Genomic DNA, 26814 nt, shown 5'->3' with positions numbered 1-26814 from the left:
GAACCTGGCGCAGTTCCGAGCTGGGCCGCCAGGGGGCGATACAAGATCTCGGTTGGAGTGCGAGGGACGGGTGGGGCGGGGGGAGAAGCGAGAACTGGAGACACCAAGCCGGAGACCCTGGGCCTGGGAGGGGGTGGGGTGCGTGCCGTCTCCATGGCAACACTTCCTCTTGTCCTCCGGGAACTGAGCGAGCGAGGCCGGGGGTCTAACCCCTCCTACGCGGCCCCCAGCCCCAGCCCTTTGCGACAGGTACCGAGTGAGAGGGCGCGGGGCAGACAGCTAACCGGCTCAAGCGGAGGCCCCCCTGTGGCGCGCCGTATGCAAATGTTATTATTTGCATATGTAAATATGCAAATGTACAGGCCCCGGTCAGGGTGGCAGGTGGCCGGCATCGGGAAGGTGTGGGAAAGGGAGCTGAAGGAGACGAGGAGTTTAGGGACCTGGGAGCAAGACAGTGAGAGGCATCCTGAGGTGGCCGCTGGAGTGGGGCTGGCGGAGGGTCTTGAGCTCGATGGCGGGTGGGGGAGGGTCAGCTTGGGCAGCCAGGAGATCCTCTCCTCTTCCGCCGGTTGTCTGCCAGGCCTGAGGTTGGCACCGCCTAGCAAGGTTGGCAGCGGGAGCCCGGGCACCATCTGCTGCTGGCGGGGGGGAGGGCAGAGGCTCAGCTGGGCTGGGGAAGAGGAGGGCCCGGGACGGGCGAGCCCCCCTTCCTTCCAGAAGGCTGAGGTGTGTTGGGGGTAGGGAAGCACATAAGAAGACTTGTCTCAGAACCTGGTTAGGTTTCCTGTTCTCTTTGCCCTTGACTGTCCCAGACGTCTAGGGACAGCGACAGGGTCATAATGGAAGACTCAGGCAGCCCCCTTTGAATCACGCTTGGTCTGGAATAGGAGCAGATCACAGGCCCACCCCACCACCGCACACAAATCAAAGCTTTTGCCCCCTTCTCTCCTCAGGATCCGCCTTCTACCAGTGGAGCAGGGGTAGGGACGTAGGGCTCCACTCGCAACTCTTCATCAAGCGGTCTGAGGGACTCTAAACCAGAGCCCCCCCGCCCCCCAAGATCCTCGAGAGGCCCCCCGACAATGCTGAAGCAAAACCAATTTACTGGCTCATTGGGCGGTGATGCTAGTGTGGGGGTACCGGGAAGCAGAGCGGTTCTCTCCCCCTACACTCGGGGGGCACCCTCCTCCCCCGCCTTGCGGAGCCGGCAGCTGTCCCTAATTAGAGCGGCGGTTTAATTGGATTTATCAGCAGTTAATAGGAAATTAAGCAAAGGGCCCGAGAGAAGGAGGGCGGGAGGAGCGCAGAGGCTGGCTGTGCTGAGATCGAAGGACGGGTACTGGGGTGCCAGGCGTGGGACACAAGGCCCAGTAAGAGCAAATGAGCCCCTGGGTCACACCTTCCCCCCAATACTTGCTGTCTGGTTGAGTCCTGGCCCACCGGCAGAGAGCAGGTCTCCAGAGAGGGAGGCAGGAGGGACAGCCACCCCGTGTGAGCCCCCAACGCCCCCTACTCCTGCCAGCAGCCGCCTGGGTGATGGATGATGCTGCCTCATGCTGCAAAGGTCATAAGTCTGGGCCAAAGAGCTGACTGAATTGAAAACAGTCTGAAGGAGGGGCCAGGTTACTAGGGTCCAGGATGCAACCTGCATCATATCCTTCCCCCAGTGCCTACTGGGCTCTTAGCAAAGAAAGTGCTCCTTCCTTAGAGTCAGAAGATTGGGCAGCACCAGGGGTGAACCTGCCTTTTAGCTGTGTTGGGGATTCTGGGAGTCTCCCTGTGCAACTGCCAATATCTACGGCTCTCCCACCTCTTCCCCAGCTACCCAGGTTGAGGCTGGCAGGGTCCGCTGTGGCCAGAGTGGCCCAAGGTACACACCACCAGCCCTGGGGGCCAAGGAAGGAAATTTGTAGTATCCACAGCCCCAGGCTTCTCCTATCATCAGGACCTCATTATATGGCTAGATTAACAAGGCCTGCTTCGGGATCCCAGAGTTCTTTCTGCCACTCTTCTCCAGCATATGTGTGCAATCCTCTGAATGTGCAAGGGTAGGAGGGAGGTCTCTGCTGATTATGGGTGTCTATGTCCTTTGTGTGTAGTGTGTGTGTGTGTCTGTGTCTATGCCTGTGCCCTGAATGTGTAAGGTGTATCTGTCAGAATCCCAAGTGTGGTGTGTGTGTTGGTGTATGTACGCGTGGTATGTGTGCTTCTGGTGTATGTCTGTGCCACTAAGTATGTATGTATCTTGTCCCCATTCTGCCCCCACCCCCAACCTCTAAGATTTTTTTCTGTCTTAGTCCCTGGGTGTCAGATGTACATATGTGCTTTGATGTGTTTACGTGTCTGTGCATTCTTCACCCCTCTGTGTGCCCCGAGTGTGGGCATTTCCGTGTGCCTCTTCCTGCAAGACTGTGTATGTGTAAGAATCAGGAAAAGCCTCTGGTGAGTGTGTGTTGCTCTGGCGTCTCTGCCTGCAGGTGTGTGTCTCGGTGACAGTGCGTGGGTGTGTGCCTGGGTGTGAGCCGCGCGGCGGCGTGTATTTGAATGACAGTGTGACGCACGCACGCTCGTGTGTGTGTGTGTGTGTGTGTGTGTACACGCGCTCTCACAAATGCGCGCTCGCCAGGGTGAGTCTCCCGCCCCCACCCCTTCCTCTCCCCATTTCTATTCCTCTCTCCTCTCCGGGCGGGCTTGGCTCCGCCGTCCGCATCATCTCCATCCATTATTGAAGAAACAGCCGCGTCCGCTCCAATCACATCAACACCCCCCCCACCCCGCCCTCCTCCGTTCTCCTGGCCCTGCGGCCCCTCTGGGTGCTAGGAAGTTGGGGGGGGAACAGCGCGGCGGGAGCGCCCAGCAGTAGCGGACCCATGACCCTGTGCCCCGAACCGGGCCAGGCGCGGGGACGCCGGGGTCCCAAGCGGAGAGCGCTTTGCATAAACAGATGGCGCGGGTGTCTTTGTCTCGCTGGTTCGCTCGCCGCGCGGCTCTCAGCTCCAAAACTGTCTGGCTGATGCAATCTTGATCATCTCGGAGCCTCGGGACCCGGCGCCCTTAATAGCTGCAGAGGGGGTCAGGGGCCCTGGGGCTCCCGAGCAGATTCTGGGCACTTTGTCTTCCCTCCCGGGTGCCCCCTCCGCTCCCCACTGCTGCTGCAGGGGGAAGACGGAGGCCGCGCCAAGGTGATGGGCATGTGGAGGTGACCGGGGAGGGGACTCTAGGCTGTGCCCTGAGATGTCCCCAAGGCTGTCCTGTTGGACTGCTGCAGACCCCCAGGGACAGTAAGCCAGAGAATTGGAATAGACCAGGGAATGGGAGGGGGGAGCCAGAGATAAAGACAGTGACAGAGGCATTTGTAAAGAGAGACTCAGCGAGGTAGAGAGAGGTAGAGGTAAGGAGAGACAAACGCAAGGAGGCACAGAGAAACACACTTAGGGGGACAAAGCCAGATAAAGAGAGCTGCAGAGGGAGAGACAGACAAAATGAGAAAGAACAGAGAGACACAGAGATAAAGACACAAAGATACAGTGATAAACAGGGCCTGAAGAAGAGGCAGTAAAAAAGGCAGTCAGAGGCAGGGGCAGGCAGAGTCAGAGGGCAGAGAGCAGTCTCAGAACGGAGACCGAGCCCCACTGCGTCTGGGGCCTCACAGCCGGAGACAGGAACCCGCTTGAACCTGGGATGCTGGTAGCTGGAGAAGTGGGAGCTTCCTCGTCCCCTCTCCTTCCCTCCACTCCGCCCCACCTCACTTCAGTAGAGTGGAGGCTTTGGAACCCACTGCCTTGGCGAGGGGAGTGGCTGGAGCGGCAGGCGGGCGGGGCCCGCGCTCCTGGAGCTAACTTACCTGTGCAAAAGCCGCAGGGCGCGGGGCCGGCGCTTCCCGATAGGGGGCGCTGGAGGCATCTCCCCTAAGTGCTTGAGAGTAGCTCCGCCCCCAGGGGGCGCCCGCGGCCCCCCGCCGCCCAGCGGCCCCGCGGCCAGCTCCTTTGCTCGAGTCCAGCTGCTTTTGACGTTCAGCTCTCAGACTGAGGATTAGTGCCCTATGCTGTTTCGGTTCAGAGTACGATTCCCAGCGGGACCCCCAGCCCGCCCCAGGCCACGCCTAATCCGCAGCTAATGACTTCTGCCGGCTTGATCAGCGTGGCCTGAGTCCTTCTCATGGGAAAGTGTAGGGAGGTGGGAAGAAATGGAATCTGGAACCCAAGGAGTTCTGTGTCCCAGAGACCACGATCCAGAGATGGGAGGGCGTTTAGAAATAGGGTCACAGTCAAGGGGTCAGAGACATGTTCCAGAAGCAAGTGAGGGGTCAGGGAGCCCTGGAGAGGCAAGAGCAGAAGCAATAATGTATAAGAAAGTAGAAAAGCAGGGGTGGAGGCCCAAGGCAGGCTCTAGAAAATAAGTGGGGCGGAGGGGTCTGGAATGCCCTAGGCCCAGGTCCCTGGAACTCACAGGAAAGGGCACCAGAAGGATGGCAAGAGCCCAAGAAGCAAAAGGGCCAGACTTCCCATTGGCATCCTGACACCCCAGCTGTGCCTCAAGAGCCAGCTTGCAGCCCAGCTGTGCAGCCCCTCAAGACTGATTTTTAGTCCCAGAGACTGGAGGGCTAGGGGACATAAGTGACAGGACACCCCAGTCCCTGACCCGGCCCTGAGGTGCAGTTGCTCAGGGAGGGCCGGGCTCTGCTTGGCTCCAGGTTCTGACATCCCATCAGTCCCCGTCCCCCACCCCCTACACACGTAAGCACTGAGTCTCTGTCTCTTTGTTCTCACTGTGTCTCTGACACTTTATCTCATTATCCACCGGAGGGAGGCGGAGAGCTGGGAGAGCTCAGGACCCCGCAGCCTAATTACAGCCATGCTTGTCAGCTCAGGAGGCAGGGAGGTATCAGAGAAAAGGAAAGGAAGAGGGCCCCCAGGAAGGGACCCCTCCTTCCCTGTACTCTGAGGGGCCCAGCAATGGGTGCCCAGCTTGCCCCTGCCTGGGGCTCTGTCTGTGAGAAGTGGGAGACTGCTCTATAGGATGGGCTGCCAGGGCAGTGGCAGGGTGTGTGTGTGTATGTGTGAGAGAGAGAGTGAGTGTGAAGGTGGAAGTGGAGGTTAGTGAGAGGTGGTTAGGGCACAGCTGCTGGGTCCCTAGGGCCCCAGGTCCCCAAAGATGGTGGCAGTGTACTTTCTTACGCTGACAACCTAGCATACACCCAAGTTGTCCAGCAAAGGGAGGCAGTCACTCTTTGCTTGTCTCTGTGTCTTGTTTTCTTTCCTCTTTCAACATCTTCTCGTTCTTTTCCTATTTCCTTCATTCTCTTTCTCTCCATCTCAGCCACAGGCATCAAGTGACCTCCTTGGATGGCTACCCGAGGTAGGCAGGAAAGTCTCTCAAGTCCCCAAACTTGGCCAACTGACTTATTCTTTCCTGAGCCAGGTTTAGAATAATGCCCGGTTCCCCTGGCAGCCAAACACTTTTAAAAGCTAACAACAACACAATTGGGAGAAATCATCCAGGACTAGAGAGGCTGAGCAGCTTTAGTGCTGTTGGCACCTCTGTTCCCCTCCTTTCCCTAGTATACGGTTGAGGGAGACAGAACCAGGGCCCCTAAGACTTGCTTCCTGGGCGGCTCAAAGGATGTCAGGGAAGCATTACAGATGCCCTCACTCATCCCTGGCCCCTTCTGGTCCGACCTGTGAACATGCCACACCCACACCTGCACTTTGCTGGAGGTCTGTCTGCAGATTGTCCCATGGTGAGTCCCTTCTCCCACTTTTGGATGCCCCTAAATTTGTCCCTGAGTCAGAGTCTGAGAGGCCTCTCCCTTGGACAGGTCCAAAGCCCAAAGGATAATGGTGTCCCATGGGCCAGGGTTCAACCCCCTGGAGTGGAGAGTGGATGAGCAGAAATCCCTCAGCTCCCAAATAATTCTCCTCCTGGAGAAGCCTGGAACTGCGGTAGAGGTGGGGGGCGTGGTAAGTATGATGAAGCTGCTGGGTTGGGCAAAGCTGGGCTGGGCTGACCCCTCCCCAGAGTGGGGCGGGACCCCAGGAGGAACAAGGGAGCAGGGCCTCTGGAGAGCTGGAGAGGACCAGACACTGGAGAGGAGAAATGGCAGGAACGACCCTTGGAGCCCGCTTCTACCGGCAGATCAAGAGACATCCCGGGGTGAGTTTTTGTCCCAGGAGCCATGATTCTACCTTCTAACTCTCTGGCTGCCCCAGCGGCCCCCAAATCTCCCAGTACCCTGCCTCTTGCCCAGTTGCCCCTATGTTCCTATTCTCTCTTCAACGTGCCCCTCAGTCCACCTCTGCAATATGCCCTGTGTCCCTTGAATCCACCTCAGACAGGCTGGATGAGGGAGGCTGTGGCAGGAAATGTGATTTGGGAGGTTGCAAGTCCCCTCTCCCAAAAGGGAGGGAGCAGGAGCGCCAGCCCCAGCAGAAAAGCTTTCACAGGGCGATTGGGAGGGAGCTGCCCCTGAAAGTTGCCTCTGTCTTCCTGCAGCTCATCCCGATGATTGGCTTCATTGGCCTGGGCATGGGCAGCGCTGCGCTCTACTTGCTGCGACTCGCCCTGCGCAGCCCCGACGTCTGGTAAAGGCCGGGTTTGGACCTTGCAGTGGGGTCCTGGGGGGGGGGGATGGGGGGTTAAGATGGGATAGCAACATACAGGCCTCTCAGGAACGGTGGGAATGAGTGGTTCTGGCAGGGGTCCCCAGGCCACAAGTGGCATCTTGGGACTGGAGCTCATTCCTGACCTGGCAGCGCCCGGCTTCCCCTCGGGCCACCCGACTGACTGATCGTTTGCTCCTCAGTGAGTCGAGACTGGCCCCGCTTTGGAACTCCACGGATCCCCTCCCCGGCCTTGTTGCTATGGCGACGCCGCTCAGTCCGCTGCTGGTGGCCTTAGGGTACCTCTCTTGTCGCCCAAGCGTTGGGGGGGGGGGTGGCCCCGTGAGCTGCTGGGGACGCCTTTGGGGCCAGGCAGCAGGAGACCCCAAGCCCCGCTAAAGGCGCCGGCAGCGAGATGGAGGGCCCTCCAGTGCACAGGCAGGAGCACCCAGGGCATTGTCTGGCATCACTGAAACCCCAGTGCCTCAGGATTTCTGATTCCCACCTCTCTGCTCTGCAGGGCTAACCTAGGGTGGCACGGAGCAGGCAGGAGTCCCTGGGCTGGGTTGTCGAGTCTGTCACCTGGCCCCACGCCTGACAATGGTGACAGCCTTCTTGTCTTGTCAGTGCGTGCTAATGGGCCCCGCCCCTGGGAGGAAGGGGGTAGGGGGGACGCACAGACCCTTATGTCCCCTCAGGCTCCAGAGTCCTAGCTCCCAAAGAGGAAACCCTAACCTTCTCCCTCCCTCTCTGCAGCTGGGACAGAAAGAACAACCCAGAGCCCTGGAACCGCCTGAGCCCCAACGACCAATACAAGGTACCTCCAGGTGGCTTTAGGGTTGCACCTCCATCCACTCATCACTCATCTCCTGATCCCGGCCCAGCAAAGGGCGGCCTGGGGCTTTGAGTGCAATTCCCCCTTTCTCTCCCATAGTTCCTTGCAGTTTCCACTGACTATAAGAAGCTGAAGAAGGACCGGCCAGACTTCTAAGCCTGGCTGCAGTGCAAGTCCATGTAAACCACCACCAGCCAGTCTACTCATTTCTTCCACTCCCCACTCCCAACCCCAGAGCGCCACTCCAGCCACCCTGTCCAGCCTCTGCTTACACAGGCCGGGTTCCCACGAGGAGAGGAGTAGCTCCACCCCCCTCCTCTTCCCCTGTTCCCAGCACCGGAAGGGCCTCTGACCCTCAGCTGAGTCTCAGGAGGGGGAGGGGGAGTTCGGAGGGCAGGCAGCAGCCTAGTCGACCCAAAAGTCCCATGCCAGCTCGTCCCGCTACCCGGGCCTCACAGGGTGTGGTACATGCTACGTGTTGAGCGTGGCCTACGTGAGAGCCGCGAGCAAGTGGGGGCCTGAGTGCCAAATGACGTGGCAGGCCCCACATTAGCCCAGGCTCTGGGTGCCAGCCCAGGGGCGGTGCTGCCCTGGCTTGCTGGTTGTTGACAGCCCCGCCAGCTTGGGATGAGACACCCAGGAAGGTACGGCTCCCTCCTCCCAGTGCCCCAGCCCACTGCCTCCCATGCCAGTGTCCCCCCCACCAGCCCCCGCTCCCGCCACACACCTGGTCTTCTCTCTGCCTTCCCCACCCCTCCCCTGCTCCCCTCTGTCCCCCGGGATCAAACAGAAGCAGCCGTGGGCAAAATACAATTTCATTTAACAAATTGAATTTGCTGCGCCTGCTAATCACGTCTGGTGTCGGCTCTGATCAGAGACAGAGAGAGGAGGCTGCAGCCCCGGGGGGTCCTGGTGGTGGTGGTGGTGGTGGTGGTGGGAGGGGAGCGAGGAAATCACCCCCTGGCCCAGGGGACCCCTCCCACAGTAACAGAAGCTCAGGGTAGGTTAACATTTTATTAGATAAAAACAGAAAGGAGGTGGTATACCCACCCCTTCCTCTGGCTCACGAAGGGGGACTCCCCCCTCCCCAAGAAAGGGCAGGGAGTCTGTAACACTGAAATAGTGGGAGAGGTTAGGGCAGAAAGCTTCCCAGCCTTTTCCTTCTAAGTCTTGTTACAAGAAGAAAGCTTCTCAGCTACAGATTCTGGGACAGAGAACTACACTTGGCCCTTTCCCGAGGTAGGAGGCCTTCCCCTCCTCCAGCAAAAAATTGGAAGATAAGCAGTAAAACCCCCACCCTTATCCAGGTAGGGGGAGGAGGAATGAATGTCACTCTGTGGGGCTCATTTCTCAGGTGCCTTCAGTGTTCCTCAAAGCCAGGCATGGGGAAGGCCCTGGCAAACTGCTCCACCCGTTGCCTGAGGTCAGCCAGCCGACGGCATGTTTCTGAGTCTTTGAGCAGGAAGGATTTGAAATCCTGGAGTTTAGCTAGAGATGGGTGAGGGGGAAAAACGTGGTTAGAGCCCCGGAGAAGACCATTAGATCAGCTGGGGTTGGGCGTGGCAGCTGGCTGGGGGCGGGGGAGGTCTGGCTCACTCACTGGTCTTGCTCTTCACCTCCAAGCCGATGCTGACGCCTTCGTCTATAAAGGCCACAACTTTTCGGAAGTCATCCTCACGGAACTGGCGTGACGTCAAGGCTGGGGTCCCTGGGAGAGAGGCAGAGAGGATCAGTCCAGCCCAAGGCTATCTAGCAGTCACCCTTCCCTTCTGGAAGGCCAGGTCTCACCCAGCCGCAGGCCCCCAGGAGTGATGGCACTTCGATCTCCAGGACAGGTGTTCTTGTTGGCCGTGATGGACACAAGTTCTAGCACCCGCTCAACTCGAGCTCCGTCCAGGCCCTTGGGCCGCAGGTCTACCAGCACTAAGTGGTTGTCAGTGCCGCCTATGGGGAGACAGGACGCAGGAGGTGGTGAGTCCTGGGCCTCTGCCTGAGGCGACAGAGACTCAACCATCCCCTGGCTCACCAGACACCAGCGAGTAGCCTCGCTCTAGCAGGGCATCAGCCATGGCCCGAGCGTTCTTCAGAACCTGCAGGGAGTACTCCCGGAACATGGGGGTGCAGGCCTGAAGATGAGATGGGCGACAATGTCACCTTCAGCTCTGCCCCTTCTGCCCCTCTGCCCCCCAGCAGAGTTGTGACTTCCTCCCCGCCCCACCCATCCCAGCACCTCCCTCCCATCAAGCTCCAACTTCAGTCAGCAAGGCACCAGGTCTGAGGTGCCAGGCCCTGTCCCCGTCCACCCCACCAGAGTAGGCGTAGGCTCCCAACCTGCTTTAAGGCCACAGCCACTGCAGCGATGGCATGGTTGTGGGGGCCCCCCTGCAGGGATGGGAACACAGCAAAGTTGATTCGGTCCTCAAACGTGTAAGGGATCTCTCGGCCAGTCTTGGGGTCCACAGCCCGCACACCCTTCCGGTAGAAGATGAGTCCTGACCTGTGCAGGAGATAGGTGGTCAGAAACTAAGCTGAAAAGCAAGGACGAGGGGATAGGGAGAGCAGAGGAGGCTGGGGGCCCACCCCTACGGGCTCTCAGAGCCCAGCACACTTGTGGGGTCAAGGGAAGCAGTCTTCGCCTCCACCCTCAAACCCCCTGAGAAGAAAAACTGTCATAGACAGGAAACTTCCAGTAGGAATGAATTCCCCTCAGATCTAGCCCAACAGTGCCAGAGAATGGGGTGTGAAGGCAGGGAGAGGCAAGGCCTGACAGGGGAGCCTGACCTGGCCCCTCGAAGGGTCTTGTGAGTGGTGGTGGTGACAACATCCGCATGCTCAAAAGGTGAGGGGATCACCTTGGCAGCCACGAGGCCACTAATGTGGGCCATGTCTGCCAGCAGGTGTGCCTTGACCTCATCACACACCTGGGCAGGTACAGAGACAAACCTCCGTCTGGGGAGGGCCCAGACAGGCGCTCCCCCAAGGCTGCCCCTCCTCCAAAATCTCCCCGCCTCCCCCCAGGGAGGGGCCAGGATCCCAGCCCTCCACCAACCTCTCTCATGCGGGCATAGTCGATGAGGCGCGCATAGGCACTCGTCCCAGCTATGATGAGTCGCGGCCGGAAAAGCCGAGCAGTGAGTGCCAGCTGGTCATAGTCAATGAGGCCAGTTTTGGGCTACGCAGACAGACAAAAAGGTAAAGGCCTAAGAAGAAAGCAGGGCAACTTCTCACAGCACCCTCCCCGCACCCAAGAGTGCTCACTCACATTCAGCTTATAGGGCATAGACTCAAAGAAGATGGATGTGGCTGAGATCCGCTTGACATCGGTCATATAGCCATGGGTGAGACTGGGGGGAGAGGAGAGGAAGCAGCAGGTTCAGACTGGAATAATTCCCAGACTTAACCATCCCGTTCCTGACCTGCTTGAAAGGCATGGGGCCAGGGAGCCCTGCTCCCAGCAGGCTCCACCCTCATTGCTCTGTCTACTGTGCTGGGCACCAGTTCCTGGGGACCTAACGTCCTCGTCCACTGTAACCTGGTTTCTTTCTTTGGCTTTTAACCCATGGTAGGTGCTCCATAAATTACTCTTCTCCCATGCCCAGACTGCCCACAGGCCCATCACCACCCCATCCACACTCACTGGCCCCCATCGGGCAGGTCCAGCCCCATGATTCGGTCGTGAGGCTGCAGAAGGGCTGTGTAGGCAGCCAGATTGGCTGGGGACCCCGAGTAGGGCTGCACATTGACTCCCCACTGAGCAGGATCCAGGTCAAAGGCCTCCAAGGCCCGGCGCTGGCACAGCAGCTCGATTTCATCCACTACCTCGGCTCCTCCATAGTATCTGCAATGGAGGAGTTTATCAGGGCACAGAGAAAGGGTTCCACCATCCCCCTGGACCAGCAGCAAAGGACTGGGAAGGCCACTCCTCTATACACACTGGGAGGGTACAGGCAGGTGTCCCCTGATGGGGGCACCATCCCTGAGGCTGTCCTCCAGTCTTCTGGTGCCCAGCCCTCACCTCTTGCCAGGATAACCCTCCGAGTACTTGTTGTTCAGACAGGACCCCAGGGCCTCCAGCGCAGCTCGGCTGCAGAAGTTCTGGGGTAGGGGAGGGGGCAATGTCAGGAGGTACTGAGCCCCCTTCCCTGGACCCCCACAGCCCCATCCTGCCAAAGCCCCAGGCTGCAGGGAAGAGCCAGGTTCTATAGAAAGCTCTGTTCATTTAGGGTTCCTTGCCAGGCCTGGGGCAGGATCACAGCAACATCCTCAGAAACCCAGCTGCTGTGATAGGTGTCCCCGGTAAAGCCATCTGTGTCCTTGAACCTGTGCTTCCAGGCTTCTCGTTCCTCTTGAGATGGAAGAGGAACCAGACTAAACTGTAGGAGCCCCAGAAGGCTCTGGAGGGTTTTGTTGTGTTTTGTTTTTCTTTTTAGGGTCTCACAAGAAGCATATGGAAGTTCCCAGGCTAGGAGTTGAATCAGAGCTGTGGCTGCCAGCCTACTATGCCACAGCCACAGCAATACGGGGTCCAAGACAGGTCTACAACCTTCTCTGTAGCTCATAGCAACACTGGATCCTTAACCCACTGAGTGAAGCCAGGAATTGAACCCACATCCTCATGGAGGCTAGTCAGTTCTGTAACCACTGAGCCATAACGGGAACTCAAGCTCTGGAAGCTTTCTCTCTCTTTTTTTTTTTTTCTTTTTAGGCCCACACCTGTGGCATATGGAGGTTCCCAGGCTAGGGGTTCAATAGGAGCTACAGCTGCTGGCCTACACCATAGCCACAGCAACTAAGGATCCGAGACGCACCTGCGACCTACACCACAGCTCACAACAATGCCAATGTTTAACCCATTGAGTCGGATTCCTTTCTGCTGTGCCACGATGAGAACTCCAGCTTTCTCTTTTTTTAGTCATTTTTGGCTACACCACTGGTATATGGAGCTCCAGGACCAGGAATCAGAGCCACAGTCGAGACCTAAGCCGCAGCTGCAGCAACACTGGATCCCTAACCCACTGTGCTGGACCGTCACTCGAACCTGCATCCCAGGAGTTTCCAAGACCCCGCCAATCCTGCTGCACCACAGTGGGGGCTCCACTCTAGAAGCTTTCTAATGCCCCCATCCCATAACCTAGATTGGCCCTGCCTTTACTTCAGAGGTTAGCAACAGAGGCAGACAATACCCAGCAGGAAGGCCCTAAGTCTGAAAGGGAGATCTGGAGAAATGGCAAGAAGATGATCTGTTACTTCCAGCATCCATGGTGGCCCAAGCCCTGGCCCCTCTCCCCAGGCCCCACCTCTGAGGCAATGAGCTCCAGGCCACGACACTGCCTGTCCTTCTCTCTCCGCAGCAGCTCCCACATCTCAGGGTCACTGTCTGATAGACTCTCCTGGCCTGACCAGCCCTTGGTTGCTTCTCCAGTCTGGGTCTGGGCCGCCTCGCTGTGCTGGCTCCTTATGGCCATCTTGACCAGCTGACCACATCTCCACAGAGGCTAGGGGAGGAAAAACCAGGGTCAAATAAAAAGTGCCCAGACAAAAAACGGTCAACAGCCCTCAGCCATGATTATCAGGCTCTCAGGCGCCATCCATACCCAGCAGCCAACTGTCTGTCTGTTCCAGCTCTCACCACTGCCACCACCTCCACCTTCTCAAAAGCCAGTTCCAGAGCCAAGGTAGAGATCAATGTCCAAAGTGTGGTTCTGATTCGGTCCATTCACTTCATCTCAGAATCTCCCTCCACCTCTGCTCAGGAGCCACTCTGCAAAGCCTCAGGGCAAAGTTCGTCCTCTAGAAGCCTATGTCTCTGGAACTCAGGGGCAGTCCCCACCCACAGGAACGCAGTCTTCCTGCAGAGCCTTTATAAAGTGATACCCCAGTCAGTGAGGAGACCACTAAGCTGGCAAGGTTACGGCAACAGATTGTACAGGTGGTTTCCGGAGCAATGGAGGTGGAGGAGCAGACCTTTATCAGGTGTATATGAGGGCTGGGGGGAGACAGCTGGCAGGGAACCCAAAATCCATGATTTTGTCTTTTGCACTTCCCATTCTTTTCCACCTCCTTCCAACCCACAGAGCTGTAGGACCCCTGATGCAAGCATGGGATCCCAGTTGCATCATCTGCACACCCAGAACTGTTAGGAAAGACTCAGCTCGCCAGTCCAAGCCAGGAACCCCGCTCGTTGGCCAGCACCGGGTCCCGGGGACATCTGGCGCGGTTCTCCCTAATGCCACGTCAAATGGGCGTTCGCGAGGCCCTGGGGCCTCTGGTTTCTGGAATGGGGAAGGGGTCCAATCACCCTGCTCCCACGGAGCGTCCCAGGGACCCCCTAGTTGCACGTCTGCTCTCTGCTCCCCAAGAACCCAGACCACGTGCATTTAAAAGCCAAGAGAACACCAAGTTTGTGATTGGGAACAAGGATAGGAGGGGGGTTTACTTTCTACTGATCACGCAGTCTCCGGAGCCCCATTCTTACCCTAGTCGCCCAAAGAAAAGGGAAGGGCAGCATCATAACACGAGACGAGGGTCGCAAGAGGTCCCGGCACCAACTCTAGCGAAGGAGAACGAGGGTTCCGGAGCAGACTAGTCCGAGAGCGCAAGCGCGAGAAGTTACCAGAATGCCAGAGTTAGGGCGGGGTCTGCGCATGCGTAATGTAGTCCATTATGGTCTTTCGGGAATTGTAGTTTTCTCCCCTCTTCTTCAGTTTCATTACCCGTCTGCAGCCCCAGCATCAGAGCCTCTTGCCTGAAAGAAAAGCGATCCAGTGCCGCCCCATCTCTTCATTGTCCTGAAGCTCTTCAGGGTTGGTTTTTTTTGTTTGTTTTTTTTGTTTTGTTTTTCTGTCTCTTGTTCGAGACAGATGGCAACAATTTATTGGGTGTCCACTGAGTGTACCTAGTATTATTAGGCTCTCTCTGAAATACAAAGACACCTACACAAGCTAGAGAGCCCTGGTGCACTGGAAAGCACCCTGGTTTGGAAGGATGAGAGACCTGAGTTCAAGTTCCAGCTCTGGGATTAACTAGAAAATTAGCCTATTTGAGCCTCAGTTTCCTCACATGTAAATCAATAATAAGATAACATGTGGCAGAGATTAAATAAGACTTTGTAAACACGCTCTGGGATGGATCATCCCCCCTCAAACTCAAACCTGCCTCCTCTGCGGCCATCTCCTCCTTTACTTAGACATCCAGAAGCTGAATAAGTTGCCCCCTCCTGTCTTTGCACTTGTTGAATTTTGTAACCTGTTCACTCTTTATACTCCAGCAATCAGTGACCTCTTTTTGTATCCTGGGGCCATAGATCCTTGGAGCTGAAAGAGATCTTCCTTTTTGCCTGACTTCACCTGGACTCATCCTTTGGGGGCAGGAGAACTCATCTATCCCTCTGGGAGTTATTTCCAGAGAACTGGCTGGGAAACTGACAGAAATAGATGAGTGTGGAGCCTTTCCTCAGAGGTTCTAAGTCAACAGATCTTAAAAAGTGGTGCCCACTCACGCTGACACACAACAAAACCTCTCCTTAGTGATTCTAATAAGCAGTGATTTTGAGAATCATTGCCTTACATAGCAATATTACACATTCATTCATTCGGCAGACATATTGAGCTCCTTCCCCATGCTAGGCATGCCATAGCTCTGGAGATATCAAAATAGACCACTGACTCTTGGGACATCAAGAGGAGAACAACAAGTGCAATTACAGGCAGGGGCACCTCACTCTGCTCCCAGATGTGCAGATGTCCAATGAAAGGGGGAGGAGTGGATGACAGTGAAGGAGGCAGGTTTGTGAGTCAGAGGAAGAGGGGGAGGACAAGCCATCACAAAGCGTGTTCACTTGCAAAGTCTCATTTAATCTCCAGAACACGCTATTTTATTTTTGCTTTTCAAATGAGGAAACTGAGGCCCAGATGGGCTAACTTGATCCTTTTATTCATCCATCCATTCATCCACCCGTCCATCACATAGCTATTTTCCCCTTACTGACTTTTCACTCCCAGGCATGTCTGCGTGAGACTCACCTCTGACTCAGTTTCCCGCTGGAGCCAGTGGGCAATCCTCTGGAGAACCGCTCTCTCCTAGTCATACCTTGACCCAGGATTCAAGACGAAGGAAGGCTGAAGAAGAGGTGTCGTTCCGTGCCTCAGCTTGTCGGTACCTCCTCCCTCGCCCCCGTCAGGGGTCCCGAGGGGAGGGGAGCGGTTGAGCTTGAGAACTGCTAATGAAGCTTCAGCCAATTAACGCCCGGGCCAGGGTTGGGGGTGGATAAAATTAGCAGCCGCGTCTACAGGAGGGAGCTGGCGGCGGGGGTGGGGAGGGTGGGCAGCTGGCTGAAGGGGGCCTTGTTTGCGTTTGCCGGCGGCAGGCAGCAGCGACGCGGCCCGGCTCTCCAAACTCGCGCCCGTCCCTTCCCCCACTCCCTAGTCTCAGGCCTCCCTCCCTCCCCCACCCGTCTGCAAACTCAGCGCCCACGAAATTAGGAAGGAAAAGGAAGATCGATGACTCCAGATGCCGCAAACACGGTTTCCCCTCCCCCCCCACACCTGCCGCCTCCCCCCAGCCCCGCAGACCTTAGCAGGTTGTCAGCGCTCTGCCTACGTCGTCCCTGCTTCACCATCCCAATCAAGGCCCTATATCTCCTCCCCCAAATAATCCCAAATAGTCCGCAGGTGGCCCCCTTTCAGGTCTAATCTCCATCCCATTTCCGGCAGACTCACGTAGCCCAGCTCTGGAAGGAAAATCCCCATCTCAAGCAGGGCTCCTACCCCAGGCGTCGCCCTCTTCCGTATCTGACCTGGCCTTGGATGACCTCCGACGTGCTAGCTTCCACAATATCTGCCTCAGTGTCCCCAGAGCCGCCAAGGGAGGTGGTCCTGGCCAGGTCTCTGCCAAACAAACCCGCACCACTACTACCCTTCCCAACAAAAGTCTCACACAGATGTGTATTGGATTTCACTTTATTTTGTTCCCTTTCCCGTCTGTTTTGGTGTAGGAAAAAAAAAAAAATCACAGAGAGGAAGCAGCCAGAAAGGTGGAGCAGGACAGCAGGGACCAGAGAGAGGTGGGCAGAGGGCTGGGACCCTAGTCTATGCCCAGGAGTTCTGCATCCGCTGCTCTACTTACTGAGGTTTGCGGGAAAGGGGGCCAGGCATATGGCAGGCAGAAGGGGATAGAACAGCCCGGGGGTTATAGACCTTTACGGTCTTTACGTGGGCACAGGGTGGAGGACAAGCGTCTGCGGATAAGGAAGTCAGTATGGGATGAGGATGCCAGGCCAGGCGTTATTAAAGCCGCGGGCAAAGGGAGTATCCAGCCCAGCGCTAGGGGCGTAGTAAGGAACCCATTGCGGACGCTGGGACCGCCTCCAAGCCCCGCCTATTCTAGGGCTGCGCTCTTGCTCCTCCACTTCAGGCTGTAGGCATGGGCTATACCCAGCCCTGTGGGCACTCCCCTTGAGGAAAAGGGGACCCATACCGGCTGATAGTCCCCCGGAGGGCTGTTCCTCTCCGTCTCAGAGTGGAAGGGGTGGACGCGGCCACAGGAGCTGCGGGGCACTGGGAAGGGTCCCACTTAGGGAGTCCGGGATTTCGCGGGAAGTTCAAGACCCTGGCAAGGGCGGGGCGCGCTATCCAAAGTAGGGGTGCTCGCTCTGGAAGTTATAGTCTGGGCACACCTTCTGCACCAGTTTGTAGTCAAAGCTGAGGAAGGAGACGAAAATACAGATGACTTTGAAGGGCTTGGCACAGAGCCAGGCGGCCTGGCTCTGCGTATGCTCGGTGAAGCACACCTGCGATGGGTCGTACAGGCACGGGCGATGCTTGCGCGCGCGGTTTGTCTTCTCATACTCCACGTGGCAATTGAAAGCGCGTGACTCTTTGGCCCCGGGTACTCCCAGAGCGCCCCCAAGCGGACCCGCCAGCGCGCCCCCGAGGGTGCCGCCTAACCCAGGCCCTGCGGCCGTTATCCCCAGCGGGGGCCCCAGCCCAGGGAGCACCCCCTCCAGGGCCAGTGTAGACTGCAGAGGGTGGGGGGCGGGCCCTGGAAGCCAGACACCCCCAAACTCGACACGCTTGGAGGGCGGCACGATACTGACGCTGAGATTGCCCAGGCTGGACGAGTTGTGGCGGAAATACACGCTGAAGGTACCGTTCACATGGTCCACGATCTTACCGGTCACCAGCAGGGAGAACTTGAGAGTGTGCACCCGGAAGTAGAAGTCCCCCCAGCCAAAGATCTTTTTGGCGCGGGCCGCTTTGATAGACGGCTTTCTTTTGGTGCGCTGCGCGGGCGCCCCTGCCGTCCCCACCCGGGCTAGTACCCCAGTGTGATTAGCCGGCCAGGCCCAGCTCCAGGCGCGGGCGGTTCCCAGGCCATCGGTGGACCGCGGCGGTGCCGGGAGCTGATGGCCAGGGGCGCCCCCTGCGGCCTCGGCAGAGCGAAGTTCCAGGTACTGCGGCCTCCTGGACTCTGGTAGCTGGACACTGGCGGCCTGTGGACGAAGAAAGAGGAAGAGACGCTGGGGTTGTCTCACCCCACCAAGGCCACGCAGGTCCCCATCCACAGCCGCTAGGAAACCAAATGGAATCCGGCTGTCTGCGGCAGTGCCTCAGGTACTGAGCACTGGAGTGAGACTGCAGCCCTTTCAAGCTGTATGGTCTCAGTCTCAGTTTCTACATCTAGGAAATGACACTTAGATTCCTTGTGTTCTCACAGAACTCCAGTGAGGGCTGAGAAAGCCAAAAAGGCCAAAGCCAACATGGCTATGAATGGAGCTGAGGACTTCACGCTTGGTTGGGAGCAATGGACCAGGGAGAAGCTGGGCTCAGGCAAGGGAGGCGGTGACCACTGCCAATGTCCAGTATCAAGAAAGAGTGAGACCTCCGACTCGGGTCTCAGCCTCTACTCCCTTGCCGGAGAAGCAAGGCAGACCGAACCCATGGAGCTAAGGAGAGCAATGGAGAGTCTGGGCCCTGGGTTGAGTCTTGTGGGCTACTGGGCACCCCTCTGCGCCTCCAGCGCTCCTGCTGTGAGGGAGGCCGCCTGGTGGCCCTTCCCTGGGCTGGGAGGGGGCCAGAGGATGGCCCCCGCCTGCCCCCACCCGTCTGCGTGTGTCTCAGGTGGCAGCTGATCTGGGAGACAGCGCGGGCGCGAGTACAAGATGGATCGAGAGGCTGGAGCGGCCGGGCCAGGCCCGGGCCATCAATTATCCGGGGCGGGGGTTGCGGCGGGGGGGTGGCCGGGAGTGAAGGAGACACGCGAGAGCAGCGGAAGAAATATGGAGATGCCGCTCCAGCGAGTGGAGAGGGAGGGAGAGGAGCCGTGCGTGTCAGAGTGTGTCAGTCAGACTGTGCTAGCCGTGCGGTTCAGTGTGGCCCTTACTGCATGTGGGTTCGGACTGGGGAGAGGGAGTTCTGTGCATACTGCACGTATCAGTCTGGGGTGGTTGGGTTTCTGTTAGCCTGTATGTGTGTGTCTGTCTGCCTGGAGTGATGACTATGTGTATGTGTGTGTGCACACCCACACCCAAGTCTCAACCGATGGTGATGGGTTGTGTATGCGTCAGCCTGGGTGGCTGTGCATGGTGTTGTGTATGTGCTGGCTGTGTGTGTGTGCCTGTCTGTATTTGCATGCCCCTGTGTATTAGTACAAGGAGGCTGTGCACGTACGTGTGTCTGCCTGCTTCTGGTGGCTGAATGTCTGTTGTATCAGTCAGTGGTGGCTATGAATAAGTGCCTGGGTTGTAGATGAGCCTGGGCTGGCTCTGTCTGTGTGTATTGATCTGAGGTGAGACTGTATTTTGGTTCATGGTAGTTGCCTCTGGGGCTGGTGTTGTTGTATACCTGGGCTGGCTGTATATCTGAGGGTAGCTGTGTGTGATTCTCTGAGGGTGACACTTTTCCTGTGTGGGCTTCTGTCATCCTCTGTCCATGTACCAAGCTCTTTCTCAAAGTTGACTGTCAGTGTGTCCACAATGATATAAAAAGTGTGGTCTCATTGTGTTCCCCTGGGGGATGCCTATGTGTGAGTTGTGTATGAATGGTCCCCAGTGGGGAGCCCCACGCTGGCCTGCAGGATGAGCTTTGGGTAGGTAAGGAGGCCAGGTGGTATGGGGTCCCCCTCTGTTTGCATATACCATGTGTCCACAGGGGGACAGGAACAGCAGAGTCAAGCAGCTGGGCTAGAATCTCCACTGCCAGGTCCCCATCCCCGAAGCACTGCGATCTCAAGTTATTAATGCTGCCGCCACCCGCTCATCATACATATTTATTGCCCCCCTCATTCCTCCTCCCGTCCATCTCTCCTCCCAGCTCAGGTGAGGGGGGCGGGGGCGGCAAGAGTGATTGACTCAGACAGACAAGCTGGAGCTGGCAGCTAACACTCAGAGGCTGGGCCTGAGAAGGGCTGAGCGGGAGGGTCCTAGGCCACTAGGGGATGAGGAAACGGCCTCCCAGGAGGGAGGATCAAGGCCCCAGGAGGTGGGCTTAGAGAGGGCAGGGCCTGAGCCCTAGAGAGGGCATGGGAGGGTGGAGGGTGTGAAGCTTCCAGGAGAAGTTGAAGAATGGTTGGGGGGAGTCATTTGAACTCTGACACCTAATCTTCTCATCCCTCTGGGCCTAACAACTAGCTCCTTCTAGGGACATCCATCAGTCCCTCTGAGCCACCCCCTCCCAGCACACCCCAGCCACACCCCAGGTCCAGCACTCAGCCCAAGACTCAAGAACGGCTTCAGTCCTGCAACTCCTCCAAGGCAGGGGCCTTGGAGAGGAAGGAGGTTTGGCTGGGTGGTGAGGGGTGCCGGGTGCCCCCCCTCTGTTCCCAGACAAATTGCTGTCTGCGTTTCTCTGATCCTGGCAAATCCCTGGGCTTTGGGCACCTGCACCCCCCAACTGCCGCTGGAGACAGCCAAGATAAAAGGGAAGAGTTGGGGGGGCAGTCGAAGCGACCTTGGTGGGGGAGCTCGGTCAGGGAGGGGCCAGAGTCTGCGAGGAAACGAGCCGAGAAATGGGAACATGGAATAAAATAAAATAAAATCCTCCCTCTGGCTTCCTTGCTCGCATGCCTGCTCTCCCTCTCTCACTCTCCCTCTCACTGTTTTTCCATCTCTCCCTCTCCCTCTCTCTCATCTCTTTTTGTCTCTGTCTTTTACTCTAATTTTCTCTGCGATTCTGGTTTTCTCCTTGTTTCTGTCTTTCTGTGGCTCTTTCCCTCTACCCTTCAGATCTTCTGTCTCCACCCCCAGTGGGTGGGGGTGGGAGGGAGGGGAAAACAAGGTGATAAGGGAGCCCCTCTTTGCCCAGAATCTCTGGTGCTGTCCCTCTCCCTCTACGAATGAGAGTGGGAGCAGGGTGTTGTCCGAGGAGGGGTCCCCTTCCCTCCAGAGTCGGTTTAATTAAGCTAATTGGGCGCAGTGACATTTGCGGAGGGGAGAGGCTAGCCTGGCTGTCGGCTGGGGGGGTGGAGGTGCGGTGGCGGCAGCAGGAAGACGTGGGGGGGTGAGGGTGGGGGGTGCGCTTCACCAGGCGCCTCCAGGACCTAGCAGGGCGGGAGCTGAGCCAGGAGTGCTTTGCCCCCAAGGCAGCAAGCCCACGCATTGGAGGGGAGTTGAGGCTGCCTTTTGCTGCTGAACTCCACTGGGGGTGGTGTGGGGGGGTCTTTTGGGATGGAACCGCTGGGAATGGGAGGAAGATCAGGCTGTTGGCCCCCCCAGCCGCATTGCAGGGCGCACCTCCCCCAGGCCTCCGGACCTGTCGGTGGCTTCTCTCCTGCTGTGTGGGTCAGGCGGGGCCGCTTGGGATTCTGACCAACCGGGGGAGGGGACGGCGCCCTGAGGTTGGGAATGGAGGGGTGTTCCAGGCCTGGTTTGGGGAAGGGGAGGCAATAGCATACTGAGCCCTTGCACCTAGAAAGAGGCGGGGGTACCGCAGTCAGGGTGGGTGGAATAGCCAGGGTCTGGCTGAGAACCAGGGATAGAAATGAAGTGGACAGGACAGGCTGGGGTGAGGACTGGGACAGAGATGGAGGGGGACTGGGACTGGGGACTCAGCAGACAGGTATATGGTGCAGAGATAGGGATGGAAGAAGGATGGTCACGGGAACCGAGATGAAGAGGAAATCAGAAATGGTGGACAGAGACTGGGATGCAGATGGGGCAGGGGCCAGGAGAATGAAGATGAGAAAACAGAAGAGGATGGGAACTAAAATAGGGAGGGGGAGGTCAGGGATGGTGGATGGTGGATGGGTACTGGGGAGAGTCAAGAATGAAAGTGGGATAGGGACTGGGAGATGGGGATGGGAGCCAGATGAGGGTGGGAACAGAAATGGGGGATGGGAAATGATTATTGGGCAGAAACAGGGATGCTGAGGGATGCAGAGGCCCGGGGGATGGGGATGGGGAACTGGAACAGGAAATGGGGGACAAGGTAGGAGATGAGAGACAGGGATAGAGAGACTGGAGCTGAGGGCAGGTATGGGAGACAAGTCAGAGGAAAAGGCAGAAGACCGGCACGATGAGGCTACAGGAGGGGCCCAGGCAAGTGGAGGCAAAATACCTCCTTCTAGACCCTACCAGAGCCATAGCGTGAGGGGGCGGGGACCGCTGGTGGGGCGGGCTCTGCCCTTGGGCCGGGCGCCCCCTCCCCCCTCAGTCCCGCCTGCCCCCCTGCTGGTGGCCTGCAGCGCAAGGCTCACCGTTATCTGAATTTTGATTTTATTTTATTTTATTTTATTTCCCTGCTTCCTAGAGCCGGCGCGGTCCCCCCGGGAACGGCCACCCCCCGCCCCCCGCCCCGCGCCTCACTTTATTATTGCAATAAATGTGCCTATAAAGGCGCGGGCTCCGGGGCGCGGTGGGGGGGTGGGTGGGAGCCGCGGAGCTGGGATGTAATTTCCCGAAGCCGGAGCCGGAGGGGGAGTGGGCGGGGTGGAGGTGGAGGAGGGGTAGGCGAGGGAGAAGGGGAGACTCGCCAATTTCCAGAGCTCAAGGCAGCGCTCCCTGCTCCCCATCCCCGGCCCCGCAGCTTGTTCCCACCCCAGGCCCCGCGAAACCCCACTGCGCCCAGCCACCCTTGAGCCCTGGGGCCCATCCCCCAGGACCGACCCTGCCCTCTCTCGGTTACCCCGTCCCCCCACCCAGGACCCCGCCCATGTGGAGTTCTAGGGCTCGGCCCAAGTTCCGCATCTCCTCCTCAGTGTCTTCATCTCTGACCCCTGATGCCCCCTCCATTTACCTGGTCTTTCTGAACATATATTTCACCCCTTTCCAATGACTCTGTCTCTGACCCCAGTGACCCTTCTTTACCTTGTTTCTGTCCCCCAGTTACTTCCTCTCTTCCCCAGTCACCCTGTCCGCGCCCCCCCCCCCCCCCCGGCCTCCAAACCCAAGACCATCTAAATTCTTTCCATCAGGTACCCCTCCCATACTCACGGGATCTGGCCAAGGGAGCTATCACATCGCGTCCCCACCCCCACCTCGTCCAGCCAGCCCCTTGCCCTTGGCCCAGCTGCAGCCCCTGATTACCCCCAAATCCCCACAGACAGCTCTGGGCCCTGGCCCAGCCTGCACGTGTCTAAGTGGCCCAGCCAGAGATTAGCTAGGGGGCTAGAGGTGGATAGGGAGGCAAGGGGGTGGCTAGCCAGCCCAGAGAGACTCGATTTGGCCTAATCCTTCCCCGAGGCAGGAGAGAGCTGGAAGGCCCCAGAGGGCCCCGCCCCTGCCCTCCCCCAGCTAATTAGTAATTAGTGATTAGTGATTAGTGACTATTGATCGCCTGCTGCCTCTCCCAGTAGGCAGCTGCTTTGGCAAGGGGTGGGGAAGAAGAGTCAGAGACAGTGTTAGAAAGATCCCGAAAGATCCTGAAGAAGTCCTGGACCAGAGTCCCAGGGGCAACGGAAGCCAGGAGCCCCAGGCCCCATAGCAGGCAGGGAGCCGGTGCAAAGAGGGAGAGAGCTCCTGGATGAGGGGCAGGTTAGCAGGATGGGAGAAGGCAGGGTTGTTAGCGCTGGACGATTAGGGTTTCTCTGTAAACTGTCCCCCACCAGCCTCTTTACCCAGTGTCAACCCAGTGCCAGCTCTGGCACTGAGACAGCCCTGAACACACACAAGCCACCCTCAGATACACATACACGAACACATCCTAAGGCTCACAATCCCATATCCACACTCGAATGCGCTCAGAATGACAGGAATGCAGATATCCACTCACAAGCTCCAGAGACCCACATACAGACAACACATGCAACGCAACACACAGATGTGCACCAGAGACACACCGAAAGGTGTACACACATGGCACACACCATACTCACGTGTGCACACAAGCACAGACAGGTACTCAGACACACGCTCTCCCACACAATTACACATATTCACACACCCATAGTCTGTACAGACACATAACCACACCTGCTCAAATGCACACAAGCTGGACCGAATGGCAGATACCCTCTCCCCCACGGACGCCAACGCGGAGGCCCACAGCTGCAGGTCTGGCACACTCAGATAGGTCCCCATCATTCACATCCTCACGCTTACTCTCCCTCAAGTCTCCACCAGATGTTTCATTCCCCTTCAGGGGGCAAAGGAAATTAAACCAGATCTGTCCACAGGGGAGTTTATTTGATGGGGAGAGTGGAGAGGAGGGTGGGGAGGAATGAGAAAGGAGGGGCAGGGGTGTACCATCCATCCCCACCTCCTCTCCCCTGGGCCTTCACACCTGGGTGGGTTGTGGGGCACAGACCCCCTCCTGCAGTGCTCTATGGGCAGCAGGTCCAAAAGAAGCTCCTGCCAGTGGATGCAGTTTTTGTGGAGGGGGCTCTTTGGCCCACCTTCCAGCCTCTCAAGGTCACCAAGAGGCTTTGGGAGAATCAGGGCGCTCCATCGCCAGCTTCCCTAGGGCAGCCCTTGCCCTGCTGGAGCTGCTGAGTGCAATCTGGCTGAGCAGGTGGGGGGCCAAGTGTGTGTGGGGGGAGAACTACACCCCTTCTAGACTCTGCAGGCGCTGGGGCTGGGGGTTCAGGGAGTAAGGGTTTAGGGAGCCACCTGTCTGCCTCAAAACTGGGTAGGTCACAGTTGGGATGTTGGAAACAGGAAAGTCAGGGGCAGGGGACCTGGTGGAAGAAGACAAGGGTCTAGGGCCCAGGCCCCCATTGTGGGACTCACAGTGGGGCACAAACAGATGGTTGCACTCGCACTCACCCCTTCTGAGTCACCACCACATGCCTCACCAGTGTACCCACACCTTGGACCCCAGCACTAGACACACAGGCCTGGCTGCCCCGGTCACAGGCACACACAGGTGCACGCTTTGACCCACACACTCCACAGCAGCACATATGAGCACACAGTGTACAGGAGTTGAAGCCTGCAAGTCGGGAGGGAGGCAGATGAAGTCTGGGCCCCCTTAGCCTCTGTGTCTTCGCCTTGGAGCCTCAGGGAAAGAGGCAGCTTAGGGAGGAGGGGGTGAGGAGAGGACGGGAGGAAAGACTCTCTTTCCAGACAGCCCCCACCCCCTTCCCGCCAGGCGCGAGAGAGGGGTGTGTCTGTGAGGTTGTGCAGGGGAGATGGTGTCTCCGCGGGAAATGTGATGGGAGATTGTAGCCAAGTTCGGCGGTATCTGTGTGAGTCCGTGTGTGCGCGCGTGTGTTCGGCCCGTGTATGCTCAGAACAACACCACAGTGCCCACCTGGCATTGTGACAAGAGCAGAGGATTGAAAGGGGAAGGTGGGGGTGGAGAGGTGGAAGGACAGACAGCGAGGAAGGCGAGCGAGGTTGGCGCGGAAAGACGGCAAGGCTGACACCCTGCTGGCTTGTCTGTCTGTCTCGCACTCCCGCTCCGTCTGGCGCACTCGCGGGTCGAGCTTCGTCCCCTCCCCCGCCGCTCCCGGAGCGCGATCCGAGCCGGGCCTCCACCCTAGCACCCTCCCCGACCCTCAGCCAACTTGAGCTGGGAGAGCGCCTGTCCTGAATCGGGAGTCTGTCTGTCCGCGTTCCCCACGCCGGGCAAAGTTGGGATGCTCTGCGCGGGGGACGGGGCGGGCGCGCAGAGCCCCTAGCACACTGGGACCTCTGTGTCCCGGACCCCCGCACTCGAGCTACCGCCGGGCTGCCCTTACCTTCCTCAGGAGCCACGGGCCAAAGAGCAAGAAGAGCCATTCCGGCAGCAGCAGCCGCATCTTCCCGAGCGGCCGGGCAGGGCGGGCGGGGCGGGTCCCGGGCAGGCAGGAGCCGGACCTGAGAGCAAGGGGACCCCGGCGGGCGCGCCGCGGGGTGGCTGCCGGAGCGGCGGGAGCGGGCGGCACGGCCCGCGGACTGAGCGGGGAGAGGAGCGGAGCGCCGCGCTGGGGGCGGGGCGCGGGCGGGGGAGAAAGTTGGGTCGGACTCGGGCGGGCGGGGGGGCGGGGCTCCGCGGCGCTCCAATCCCGACCGCGCCCCGCGCGCCCCCTCCCGCCCAGCTGGGGGCACCGAAGGTGACTTTCACCCCGACACGCCCCAGACACGCCCCCGCCCAGGTGCGAAGAGGAGAGGATCGAGGGGCTCAGGAACAGTGTACCCGAGAGGCTGGGTCTGTGCACCGCGGAGGAATAGGGCCTGGCGTGAGGCTCGGGGCTCCAGCACCGTGTCCCCGAAGCCGGGCACGGCGAAGCAGGAGCCTGGCAAGTCTCAGCGGCCCAACAAGACCAGGGTCTCTCAGAGCCCCGAGTCCTTTCGATGCTCGGGCCCAGGAGGGTCCCGGGGCAGGAGCGGGGCAGGAGCAGGGCAGGGGCCAAGGTGAGGGCGGGCGGGGCCTCGGGAGACTGCCGGCGCGCAGCGCTGACGGGGATGGATGGGCGCCCCGCGGCTCATTCGGCCCGGAGATGAGAATCATTGATCACGGACGGAAACCCCATCACGTCTGTCAATAGGGCTGACAAACGGCGCCCGCCGCCCCCACCCCCGCCCTCGAGGCACCTCCGCAGTCTCAGGACCCCTCCGCTAGACCAGGCTGTTCACCTTTGCCCCTCGCCCCCGACAGCTGACTCCGGGCACATCCCAGAGCATCCCTACGTGGGAGACGTTGGGCAGGAAGTCTCCCTCAGCGCCGGCCCCTTGGTGCAATCTCCATCCCTTTCCTCCTGGTGTCCCATCTTTCATCATCAGCTCCTCTCCATCCCTGTCCCCTTCCTTCTCTGTCTCTGTCCTTGTCTCTGTCCCCGTCTCTGTCCCTATCTTCTTGGCTGTGTCTTCATAGGCTCCCTCCTCCCCCTAGTCTCTCTCTCTCCTGCCCGGGGAGTCTTCAGCTGTCAGCTGTTGCTATGCACGGAGGCTGTGGCTGAGGTTGTGGTATGACCGACACTTAGACAGTGAGAGATAGGGACAAGCAAAGAGATAGAGAGACAGACGCA

The 26814-nt window shown here is 58.6% G+C and overlaps 3 protein-coding genes across 5 annotated transcripts; 1 reads left to right on the top strand and 2 right to left on the bottom strand.

Annotated features, from left to right (window-relative positions):
* Positions 1-5298: 5298 nt before the first annotated feature.
* Positions 5299-8266, top strand: NDUFA4L2 (NDUFA4 mitochondrial complex associated like 2). 2 transcript variants are annotated; one of them, XM_047786993.1, is made up of 5 exons: positions 5299-6153; positions 6493-6581; positions 6803-6898; positions 7356-7416; positions 7534-8266. In XM_047786993.1, the coding sequence occupies exons 1-5, from the start codon at positions 6097-6099 to the stop codon at positions 7588-7590; spliced, it is 360 nt and encodes a 119-aa protein (XP_047642949.1). In that variant the 5' UTR covers positions 5299-6096; the 3' UTR covers positions 7591-8266. The 2 variants fall into 2 exon arrangements, with proteins under 2 accessions (XP_047642949.1, XP_047642950.1); XM_047786994.1 differs by lacking the exon at positions 6803-6898 and having other exon boundaries at positions 5331-6153.
* Positions 8267-8434: 168 nt separating this feature from the next.
* SHMT2 (serine hydroxymethyltransferase 2) lies at positions 8435-14058 on the bottom strand. Of its 2 annotated transcripts, XM_047786990.1 has the most exons (13): positions 13910-14041; positions 13029-13292; positions 12732-12929; positions 11450-11529; positions 11072-11272; positions 10697-10778; positions 10484-10606; positions 10216-10355; positions 9766-9931; positions 9461-9560; positions 9223-9378; positions 9035-9142; positions 8435-8922 (listed from the first exon to the last, which is right to left on the bottom strand). In XM_047786990.1, the coding sequence occupies exons 3-13, from the start codon at positions 12897-12899 to the stop codon at positions 8795-8797; spliced, it is 1452 nt and encodes a 483-aa protein (XP_047642946.1). In that variant the 5' UTR covers positions 12900-12929; positions 13029-13292; positions 13910-14041; the 3' UTR covers positions 8435-8794. The 2 variants fall into 2 exon arrangements, with proteins under 2 accessions (XP_047642946.1, XP_047642945.1); XM_047786989.1 differs by lacking the exon at positions 13029-13292 and having other exon boundaries at positions 13910-14058.
* Positions 14059-16375: 2317 nt separating this feature from the next.
* NXPH4 (neurexophilin 4) lies at positions 16376-25622 on the bottom strand. The gene is made up of 2 exons (XM_047786988.1): positions 25546-25622; positions 16376-17923 (listed from the first exon to the last, which is right to left on the bottom strand). The coding sequence occupies exons 1-2, from the start codon at positions 25603-25605 to the stop codon at positions 17060-17062; spliced, it is 924 nt and encodes a 307-aa protein (XP_047642944.1). The 5' UTR covers positions 25606-25622; the 3' UTR covers positions 16376-17059.
* Between the last annotated feature and the right edge of the window lie 1192 nt (positions 25623-26814).

This window comes from Phacochoerus africanus, chromosome 7, assembly GCF_016906955.1.
Source record: "Phacochoerus africanus isolate WHEZ1 chromosome 7, ROS_Pafr_v1, whole genome shotgun sequence".
In the NCBI taxonomy this organism is placed as follows: Eukaryota; Metazoa; Chordata; class Mammalia; order Artiodactyla; family Suidae; genus Phacochoerus; species Phacochoerus africanus.
Note: the sequence above shows the minus strand (reverse complement) of the source record. Positions and strands in the feature narration are given on the sequence as shown.

What these genes read in the sequence shown, in the direction of transcription:
- NXPH4 (XM_047786988.1), bottom strand. Translation starts at nt 25,605, where the DNA reads ATGCGGCTGCTGCTGCCGGAATGGCTCTTCTTGCTCTTTGGCCCGTGG. An exon ending in GCCCGTGGCTCCTGAGGAAG is followed by an intron (nt 17,924 to 25,545) that starts GTAAGGGCAGCC and finishes CTTCGTCCACAG; the next exon opens with GCCGCCAGTGTCCAGCTACC.
- NDUFA4L2 (XM_047786993.1), top strand. Translation starts at nt 6,097, where the DNA reads ATGGCAGGAACGACCCTTGGAGCCCGCTTCTACCGGCAGATCAAGAGA. An exon ending in AGATCAAGAGACATCCCGGG is followed by an intron (nt 6,154 to 6,492) that starts GTGAGTTTTTGT and finishes GTCTTCCTGCAG; the next exon opens with CTCATCCCGATGATTGGCTT. An exon ending in CCGCTGCTGGTGGCCTTAGG is followed by an intron (nt 6,899 to 7,355) that starts GTACCTCTCTTG and finishes CCCTCTCTGCAG; the next exon opens with CTGGGACAGAAAGAACAACC.
- SHMT2 (XM_047786989.1), bottom strand. Translation starts at nt 13,945, where the DNA reads ATGATGCTGCCCTTCCCTTTTCTTTGGGCGACTAGG. An exon ending in TGGAGCTCATTGCCTCAGAG is followed by an intron (nt 11,530 to 12,731) that starts GTGGGGCCTGGG and finishes CCCCTACCCCAG; the next exon opens with AACTTCTGCAGCCGAGCTGC. An exon ending in TGGCTGTGGCCTTAAAGCAG is followed by an intron (nt 9,561 to 9,765) that starts GTTGGGAGCCTA and finishes TCTCATCTTCAG; the next exon opens with GCCTGCACCCCCATGTTCCG.